At 48.9% G+C, this 10,240-nt stretch overlaps 1 protein-coding gene across 1 annotated transcript; it reads right to left on the bottom strand.

Moving 5' to 3' along the window:
• Positions 1 to 2,253: 2,253 nt before the first annotated feature.
• Positions 2,254 to 4,399, bottom strand: LOC133280469 (cystatin-like). Its single transcript, XM_061475197.1, has 3 exons — positions 4,141 to 4,399; positions 3,515 to 3,628; positions 2,254 to 2,384 (listed from the first exon to the last, which is right to left on the bottom strand). The coding sequence occupies exons 1-3, from the start codon at positions 4,372 to 4,374 to the stop codon at positions 2,307 to 2,309; spliced, it is 426 nt and encodes a 141-aa protein (XP_061331181.1). The 5' UTR covers positions 4,375 to 4,399; the 3' UTR covers positions 2,254 to 2,306.
• Positions 4,400 to 10,240: the final 5,841 nt, after the last annotated feature.

Below are 10,240 nucleotides of genomic sequence, written 5' to 3'. Positions count from 1 at the left end.
CAAATAATTTGAAGAGGAGATGGAGTTCTTCCATAGATATTCCCAAGAAAGGACATCCAATTTATGACTTTCCCAGCTGTCTTGGCAGAGGTGGGAGCTGCAAGTCCATGTCAGTACAGCACAGCTCTGACCCCACCTACGTTTAAGGAAGCACAACCCTAGAATCCATCCATCCATCAAGTGCAAGCAAAGCATAACAACCGACAGCATGAAATAAGCACTGCCTTGGTCATTTGTTCACATCCGTCACCAACATTTGAAGAAGTCAGGCAGTGAAAAATGAGGGCTCAGTGTTCAGCTGAGCAAGCTACTACCAGCCAGCCAAGGAGAAGGACCTGCCAAGCAAAATACTCTTGGCAGGCGAACTCCCACTAATGCCCTGAGCCTGTTGCTAACACAACGTAGCACAGCCCACAGTGGAAGGTGCTTCTATTAGGTCAGGCTTTTTTGGCATTTGGTCTGAGTGGAGAACACATAGGGATAATCACCAAAGCTGATACTCAGCAGCTTGTGAGGATGGGGTAATCTGTGCCATTCCTTCATGCCCTTAGTCATTGGCATTTCAACATGAGAACACAGGATCTTTGAATTTCAGGAGCTCATGACACTCAAACTCACTTTCTCTGGCACAGCCACTCCTTTTCCCCACACGCTGTTCACAGCTGCTGGCTAACAGAGCTGAACTGGTAGAAAATCTTGGTTACAACCATCTGCATCCTGATTTCCTGCCTAGCCTCCTTTCCAAGTACAATCTCCCATACAGGCCTCAACCCAAGATGCTAAAAGGGAAATGCAGAAGTATGATGGAGCCCCTTCACCGCATTCCAGTGTTGTAATAGACCTAAAAATGGGAAATAAGCATGTAAGAATGGAGTTGTTAGAAAAATGACAAGTGAGGGCACCCAAGTAGCTTGACATTAGGATTTCCTGGATCAGCAGGGTTACTGATGCAACAGCACATCAGGCAGACACCTGCAGTCACTGACCTGACGGGCAAGAGAAACAGGACATAACTGTGCACAGCACTCAGAGGGAATGGGCAATGATGGTGGGGGGGGGAAGCATGGGGACCAATTCTTATCAGATCAGAGCACATCCTAGATGGAGATCTTTGTGTCAGGCAACCACCTCATCCCCGACTGCTCAAATCAAGATCTGGCCTTGTGCTCACTGCAAGCTCACAAAACTTGTTAATGATGGGAACTGGTATTTCCCTTGAAAGAAAGCACAACCCACAGAAGATGCACTCTGAAGGAGCTGTATGTCTCACTAGACGTTTGGTTTCTGGTGGTTCTCTTATTCTGCTCTCCATTAGACCCAAGCCCCATCCTCCAAGACTCACAGGTGTGGTTGTGTTAGCTCTCACATATAAGTACCATTTTTTAGGCAAATAACAGCATCCTTGCACTTCTCACCTCAAGCTGCCTTTTCTACCATCAGATCACTTCTGCAACTCTTCTCAGCACCCCTTCCACCTTCCTTTCAAAACAGGACCACCAGGCCCAGGCATAGGACTCCTGGATTTTAGGGTTAACATAGGGCATGACAGAACATTGGAACCAATTTATCCCTGGGTGAGATTTGCCAGAAGGGGTATGGTTACTTCAAAACACAGAAAAACAAAGACACAAGAAATGGACTATTAGAACTCTGCAAAACAAGAGGCATCCCCTAATGGTACCTCAAGCACCTGAAATAATCACAGCCTCTGTACAAGCTTTGGCTTACCTGCCCAAGATCAGGAGCTCCACACTGTAGCGTTTTCAAAAGCAGAGTTTCTCCAGTGAAAACAACTAAGAATTTCCTCCTCCAAAACCAAAGGCCAGGTTTAGGGAACAAAGAGGGACAGTTTACCTCCCTTGTGTCTAGGGCCCCACATTCCTTCACACCCCATTCTTTGGGCATTATAGACTGGATCACAAATACAAGCAAACCCTCCCTCCCACCCAGCAAAAGCTCAAACAAAACCACACATCACAGCAATTATGAATTATTTTTTTTATGTTTACAGTAGTCACTCTAACAGGGGTACCAAGGGGCTTTTTTAATCAGAATTCTGATGTTGGAATTACTTCATTAGGAAAGCTGGATAAAGACCAAAACAGCTGCTCTAAAATGTAATTACAAAGAGTTGAGATCATACTGTGCTTTAAAGGAAAGTTACCTAGTTTAACTTGCATAGCACAAGCATACGTAAGTAGCTGTGTTAACAGGCATTGATAAATCCCATCTCAATTTGTGTTATTGCCTTTATTTTGTTTAAGTCTGAGCAACTGGTTGCTGGTCTCTGCTGGAACAAGACAGGTTTATTGGCAGCTGCTGTCCAATAGTTTGATTTGGTTTAGCCAAGGAACAGTGTACACTACGAAGTTGCAAGTGGTGCGCTAAGGAGAGAAAGAAGAAAGAAAAGCAATTAAAAGATTACAGCAATGGTTGGTAACACAGTTTTATGCTGTTACAGCCATTTACCACCCCACGTGATCCAGAATGTATGCCATTTCCATGGCTCTCTAGATTTGCATTCTCCTGACAAGTACTCTGGAATACCACTCCTGTTAGAACCTACTCGGGATTAATCATTTCTCTCAAGAAAACACTAACAGAGAAGCTGAAAAGTCAGCACTTCTGAAGATCAGGCTGCCTCCTTTACCCATTCATCCAGCTTTCAGCATGGCTAATACTCCACCATAAACTCTCAGGCACAGGTAATCACAACCTGCACAGCTAATCTGTACGTGCAAGTGTCAAATCATTCCAGTTGTCAGCTAGAAGCTTGTGTGTACCACTAAGTGCTTAATGGATCACTTGTGTGCAGTTACACTCCTGTATGCAGGCAGAAAGGGCATGTACGCAAAGAAGCTAAGCCTGTTGCTGTGATTAAGAGAAGTAATGACGTGCTATGGAGGAGCTAGACTCAGCCCAGATCAAGGCAGCGCATACTTGGTGCTCTCACCCGAAAAGCTAAAGTACTTCTTTAAGAGCATTGCGATAAGACAAGACTCCCATGTAACAGCCTGCTGGGCACAGAGAAGAGGGGTAATCTGCCTCTTGTGATCAGTTCTTGGCCAAAAGCACTATCCACAATAATGTCAGCCGCCCCCCCCAGGAAGGAGTGCCAAGTCATGCATGTTGACATCACCACGGGATAAGAGGAGCTAAGAATAGCATGGGGACTCAAGGTACCAGCCAGAGGGGCAGGAGACCTGTAGGTTTGGCAGAGTTTCTTCCACACATCTTTATGACCTAGACTATTGAGCACTTTTTGAGAGTACTGAGGCACACACATGCAGCACAGCCCAAGATCCCCACTTACAAAACAAGCTAAAAGGCCCTGCCTTCTCTGTCAGTGTCATCTGGCAAGACAAGTTCTGCAAGAGCAAGATCTTGTTCAGCATAAAGGTATGAAGGTGCCTGATCTTGGCTGGAGCAGACAAGGGACATTGCCCATACCCCTCTGTACTAAGCCAGCTGGAGGGAAGGGGTTGGAAACCCAGGGGCCAGCTCTGGAGCTTACCTTGGCCATGTGTGGTGCATCATGGAGAGCACAGCTCTGGAGATCAGTGGCTGGCTTCGGGCAAGTTGTCCGGCCAATCTCTACCTCCATTATGTACTTGAGTCCAGACACAATCTGCAACAAGACAAGCAGACAGAGGCAGCTTTATTTGCAGTACAGGCAGAAGGGCTCTCTGAGGAGAGGAGCCTAGCAGAAAGGCAGACAGTTTTCTGGTTACATGATGGAAACCAGACTCCAAAAAGCACAGAGGGAATTGTACATGGCAGCTTCCATAGAGGAGGCATTTGGCACCCTTGCAAAAACAGGAACAAAATCCAAGTAAACAAGTCTCACGGTGCAGCTTCCTCAGCCGGTAAACAAAGTCATGTGTTAACCCATCCACAGCACAAGTTACACACAGCGCTCAACAGCAGATCAACAAAAAGAAGGCTTTTACTCACCTTCTGCAGAAGGAAAACCTCAGCTTCAACAACCCTCAAGTTTGAGGCCTGCTCACTGCTCCAGACAACACAGGCCTCATTTCCAGCTGCTCCCCAGAGGCTGATATGGCTGTTCCCTCCGTCCCCCCCACCCCGGCCCCAGTGCCCCCCTTGCCGCCGCCCCTCACAAGCCCACCCGGCACCCACCTGCCTCTTGGCGCTGATGACCCGCACCACCCGGCTGGAGTACATGTCGTTGCTGGCCCTGTTGTACTCCGTCATGGCGAACTGCAGGGCCCGCTGCAGGCCCTCATCGTTGTCGGCGTTGGCGATGTCCAGCGGGGCCCCTACCAGCCGCGGCCGGTCCTCGCCGCCCCACACGGAGCCGGCGAACACCAGTGCCACAGCCAAGAGGGAAACACACACCCAAGCTCCAGCCATGGCTGCGCAACTCAGACACCCCTGCGGCCGATGCTGCTTTAAAGCCGGCGGGGCGGGGCGGGCCGCGGCCTAGGCCCGAAACACCGCCCCGGCCCGCCCACACTGACGCCCCGCCCGCCGGCAACACAGGGGCGGGCAAAGCCGGCCTAGGGCCCCGGGGCGGCGAGCGCTCAGCCGGTGCGGGTAGCAGCTGCCCGGCTGCCTCCTGAGGGGATCGGAGTGCCCCGGGACAGGCTCTGCAGCCAGGCAAGGTGCCTGACCAGGAGCTCCCCTCCGAAACCACTCTCCTTTATCTGTTCTCTCTCATCACAGAATCCCAGACTGGTTTGGGTTGGAAGGGATCTTAAAGCTCACCCAGTTCCAACCCCTGCCACCTTCCACTAGACCAGGTTGCTCCAAGCCCCTGTGTCCAACCTGGCCTTGAACACTGCCAGGGATGGGGCAGCCACAGCTTCTCTGGGCACCCTGTGCCAGGGCCTCACCACCCTCACAGGGAAGAATTTCTTCCCAATGTCTCATCTCAATCTTCCCTCTGTCAGGTTAAAGCCATTCCCCCTTGTCCTGTCCCTACAGGCCCTTGTCAAAAGCCCCTCTCCAGATTTCTTGTAGCCCCTTTAGGCACTGGAGCTGCTCTAAGCTCTCCCCTTCAGGAGCCTTCTCTTCTCCAGGCTGACCCAGCGCAGCTCTCTCAGACTGGCTCCAGAGCAGAGCTGCTCCAGCCCTTGGAGCATCCCCTTGGCCTCCTCTGGACTCACTCCAAAGGCTCCATGTCCCTCTTGTTGGGTGTTAGGCTGAGCTTTCTCTTTGGAAAGGAAAGCAGTGAGGAGGAGGAAGGGTTTCAGCAACCCCAGAAACCTCTCTCTGCTGGGCAAGGCCCACGCCCTAAAGCCATCTTGCTTGTGGAAAAACACCTGCGTACCCTGTCCACTGGGGAGGGGACAGGAGGACATTGCACTGGCAGTGTTGCACACTGCTGCCCACAGCTCTTCACAGGGGTTCAGAAGGAGGAAGATATTTTCCACACAGATCCAGGAAGTTGGAGACATTTTCCAGGCTCTGCCTCCTCATGGGTTATTCCAGCACTTATTTCCCTCTACAGCGGAGGGAAAACAAAAACCACAGAGCATTTTAAGCTACAGATGTGGCTCCCAGCACAAAACACCATGTGTCATTTCCCATCTCTGCCTCCACAGCATCCTCATTACCTCATCTATGCTATTGGCTCCACTGAATGACAGAGGGGCATCTGCAGCAGGGGTGGCTTCCCGGACAGATTGCTTAACCTCCAGTCTCCTCTCGTAACCACAAGCCCATCTCCCCCATCCTGTCAGGAATGCTAAGTTTGGAAAGACAGGACCTAACATAGCATGAGGGAGATAGCTCCAGGAAGATTTAAGGCCTTGTGGAGTTGTCAGCATGAGAAAGGGAGACATTTTGTGCCTGAATATCAGCAGCATGCCTTATGATGAAAAGGCAAGGGCTTGTGTGCCGGATGGAAAGAATGCCTGCGAGCTAGAATATCCAGCATCAGACTTATACCACTGGAAAAATCCCTGCGGGATTGGCAACAAGTTGTCTGACTTAATTCAGCAACGACACGGTGTTGGGGTAGATTTTACAGCTAGAGGAAAGTAATAAGCACCACCAAAAGTACCAGAGAGGGGACTGGGACATGAGCCAGAGCTGCTGGTGGCTGCAGGAGCCTGTCTCCATTTATCTTTTCCCTACTTGCCTTTGGATCCAGATGGGATCAGTTTAAAACTCATGGTTAGAGTTCACCTAGTGCCTTTAGAGGCAAAGGCTGTGCCTACATGAACAGCTGGCTCTGGCTTAAATCAGCCACTGCACCTCTAAAGCATCTGCCAGGTCTCTTCTCACTGCCCTGTGCTGTCCCTGCCAGCTCCAGCCTCCATCGAGCAGTGCCCAGCTCCCAGCTGCTGGGGATGCTCCCTAGCCCCATGCAGCACTGGCAGGGACCTGTGCCTCCCATGAGGACACAAGGGGAGCACCGTGAGAGGGAAAACCAGTGCCTTTGGGATCCAGGGAGCTTTGGCCTTGTGGGCAAACAAGAAAGCAGAGTCTTAGCTCTCCTTGGGTCACTTCATTGGTGTTAAAGTGTCCAGTGGGGCTTACACTCACAAGGGCAGGCAGGAAGTCAGCTCTTGGTAGTCCTGGTGATGTCACGGTTATTCCCTCAAGTGGTCACTGATGATCCCCACTTAGAGTTTCCCCCCCAGGTACCAGTCAACCCAAGCAAAGAAACGCACTGGATCTGCAGCTTAGAGGTCAGCTTGCCCCTTTCTTCCCAGTGACCTAGCCGGGCACTAGAGGTCCTGAGCACTGATGGTGCTCAAGCATCAATATACAAATTTCCTGTTCTCTCCCTTGGTCCTTCTGCATTCCTGCTCCTTCCCACAAGACACAAGAGACGTAGCTGGAGACCTGGCTGAAAGCTTTTCTAAATGTCTGAAAGGAGCTGCAGTGTCATGTTGTCCTCTTCCTTGGTCAGCAGCACCTGCCTCAGCGGAACACATACAACAGCAGAAAGCAGAGCTGACTGAGGCCTCACACCCTCAGTTCCCTTGGTGCCAGGATTTCATTTCTTCCAGGGTTCATGAAATAAAACTAAATTCTGCCTTTTCCTTCTGAAGGGTGCAGCCATTTGCCTCTGTCAGAGGTGCATTTTCAAACAGTCAAATGACCCAAGGGAATTTGAGGTAATTACCAAGCAGCAGGAGACTCACGATAACACCCCAGAAGTCTGTAACACTATGTGCTATCGCAATAACCAGAAAAATACAGTTTTAATGCCTTATTACACGGCTGGTTCAACAGCATTTGTGCCAAATCCAACATTTTCATCTTCCTTTTTGTCTATGTTCCAGTTTCACTCAGGCCTGGTGAGTTTTTCATGTTACCGGGCATACTTCTTTCTTCAGGTAGCTGCTGTGTTCCTTGCCCTTGCTGTTGACACCCCTCATCTCTCTTTTAACAAAGGAACAATTATAGATGTTTCTACTTGGTAGCTAACAGAACAGCTCTCGAATACTGTGACATGTCATTCAAAGTACAGTTAGACAAGGATGTTTGGAAAAGCAGATAGTCCTTTAATCAAGAACACCAGTTTCTCCACAGAGCTGAAGTCTAAATGACCCTCAAGAGACAGTAATTACTGGGATAGAGGCAGGGACAATGGGAAAAGCATGATTGAACACTAAACATCTGGTTTCAATTTCTCTGCAGGCCAAATCCATGCTGGGATCAGTGCTTTGTATCCCCCTAAGTGAATCTATAGCAGTGAAGGGTGGGGTGCTGGCATGGCTCCCCCTTCTCCTCCCACTGCGCTGCGTAACTAGCACAAGGTGATAGAAGGGAGATGTTGCGTAAAAGGAGCTTTCAAAAGCTGAACGCCTCTTGAGCAAGAGAGTCAGCAGTTTATGAGGCAGGGCTCAGAGTGATTCAATACCAAAGGCAAAGCCATCTCAGTGCTGTTGAAGAGTGCTCTCTGCTTATGGAAACAAACTCACCCCATACAAGATTATATTCAGTAACAGTGGGAGAAGTAGCGACACTCAGATTCTCATGGCCCCCTCTGTCCACTCCTGGCATGCAGAAGCATTTCATTTCAGGAGAGGAAATGCCATGACTTGTCTGCATAAGGAAGATCAGGGCGACATATTACTCTCAGCTTCAAAAGTGTGGGGGACACCTGGTCTAGTGGAAGGTGTCCCTGTGTGTGGCAGGGGGCTGGAACTGGATGAGCTTTAAGGTCCCTTCCAACCCAAACCAGTCTGGGATTCCATGATTCTTCAGCTGAGAAACATAATGTGCCAACAGAGACTTCAAAAGCACTAAAGGGCTCCTCTAAACATATTTCAGTCCTGGCAGCACAACTGGATTAATAAAGACCCTGCCTCCAGTCCCTCTGAGACACAACCATGCTTCCTTTGATCTTCACAGTAGCCGGGAAGGAGTTAATGACTGTCTACTTTAAATAAGCTTAGCGCTTAGTGCTGAGTGTCCCTTTCAGGCAATTCAGTGGGAGCAGAGCTATTAGGAAACACAGGCCCTCAGTCTAGGTGTTGAGCTCTCTTGAAAGCACAGCCCTAGATTTCCTGGGAACAGAAAGCAAAAAACAAAACCCAACAGGAAGCAAGTGCAAGTGGCACTGAGCCCTGTTCAGTCATTGGCAGTCACTTCTAGGAATTAAATGCCAAGCAACCCTTAGGACTGATCTCAATAAGGTCAATGATTATCACCCTGCAGAGAGCAATTCTTGTGAGAGGAGGTGGGGGGAGCTACGCGGGTCTCTGCTGAGTCCCATGCTGCTCACATCGCTTGTGGGATGACAGCATTGAGTCCCTTTCCCTTACACCAATGCAGAAGATAATTTGCTTCTAAGAATGGGTATTCACATACAAACATCTGCTCTAGTAATTACTGATGTTAATCTGTCTTTGTGCCCACAAGGGAAGGCATTACTGGTTTACCAAGCAGTAAATAAAGTAATTGCTAGCAGGAAAGCTGCATTTCAGATAACGGCAAGCAATCAGTTAGGGTCAGATTGCACACTGGAAGCAGTGAAGCTATGGTATTGATAGTGAATGCTGATTTAAGTGAAGTACTGGCGCACTTGGGGTGTTAGCAAAATAAAACCAAGCAGCCTTTTTCACTCGGAGAAATAGAAATGCTGTCACAGCAATAGCATGTGTTCAAAATTATCACCAGAGATTATATGCAATCTGTTGCCTTTGACTGCTGCATTAGCCTGTAGTTACTAAGAATAATTCAGCCATTCCCTTCTCTTCTGTATTGCTTTCCTTATGTATTTGTTCGCCTCAGCCTGCAGGCGAAATAGCTTTGCTGCTTAAGGTTTGTGTTCATTAGTTCTTACTAGATGCTTTTTTGATACCCCAGCAATTGTTTGGTTCAGAGCTGACAAGAAAATGAGTTCTGCCCTCGGCCTCCAATCCAATCAGAAGCACAAAGCGTGTATTTAAATTTAGCTTCTGAAGAATACCAGTGACTTCAAATGGCTAAAAATAAGCCTAGAATGAAGTGTATGTTTGTGAGCTGTGCTGGGGTACTGTTCATTCCTGTCTCTTCCAGCCGCAAGCTCTGAAGTTGGAGGGAAATGGTCGGATGTTTCAACAGAACTTTGCTTAATGGAAGAGAAGAAAAGCCAGGCAGTAAAAGGAGAATTTCTTCAAGTGCGGACCATGATCTGCATACTGCAGAGAAGCAAAGTGCAGTGGACAAGCCTGCAAAGACTAGAGCTCCTCCTCTGGACTTTCACAGGTTGTGGAAGCCCAGAGGGGAAAGTGTTTCCTCTACGGTAGCATGGTATATGTGCAGAATTCCTCCAAGCTCCCCAGAAGAAGGTAGTTCACTAGCCACAGCACCTTCCTCCTCTCTATAAATCACGTCCCTCTTGTCCTGCCTTTTCAACAGCTCATAGCTCTAACTTCATCACAAAGTCCAAGGGCACTACTAAGTCCAAGGGCATAGCATGAATTCAGGTGTTCACTAAACATGTTATCACCCCTTAGCTATACGTACGCGTATTTGTCATAAAAATGGGTACAATTAGAATCATAGAATCACAGTGTGTTGGAAGGGACCTTAAAGCTCATCCAGTTTCAACCCCCTGCCATGGGCAGGGACACCTCCCACTAGAGCAGGTTGCTCCAAGGCCTGTCCAACCTGGCCTTGAACACTGCCAGGGATGGGGCAGCCACAGCTTCTCTGGGCACCGTGTGCCAGGGCCTCACCTTTTGATGAAGGCCCTTTTTAGGAAGCAAGATGATACATCCCTAATGCTTGCAAGAACCCATAATACAAGCGCTATCCAGAACCTCAAGTTTGT

The sequence above is a fragment of the Pezoporus flaviventris genome, unplaced genomic scaffold (assembly GCF_033815535.1).
Source record: "Pezoporus flaviventris isolate CSIRO_AGI_PZ_B2104156 unplaced genomic scaffold, CSIRO_AGI_Pfla_v1 ptg000083l, whole genome shotgun sequence".
Lineage (NCBI taxonomy): Eukaryota > Metazoa > Chordata > Aves > Psittaciformes > Psittacidae > Pezoporus > Pezoporus flaviventris.
The sequence above is the reverse complement of the archived record's forward strand: the minus strand, read 5'-3'. Positions and strand labels throughout refer to the sequence as shown.

Coding starts and splice junctions, on each gene's coding strand:
- LOC133280469 (XM_061475197.1), bottom strand. CDS start 4,374: ATGGCTGGAGCTTGGGTGTGTGTTTCCCTCTTGGCTGTGGCACTGGTG. Junction 3,629..4,140: donor TCATCAGCGCCAAGAGGCAG/GTGGGTGCCGGG, acceptor GTCTTGTTGCAG/ATTGTGTCTGGACTCAAGTA. Junction 2,385..3,514: donor ATGCACCACACATGGCCAAG/GTAAGCTCCAGA, acceptor TTCTCTCCTTAG/CGCACCACTTGCAACTTCGT.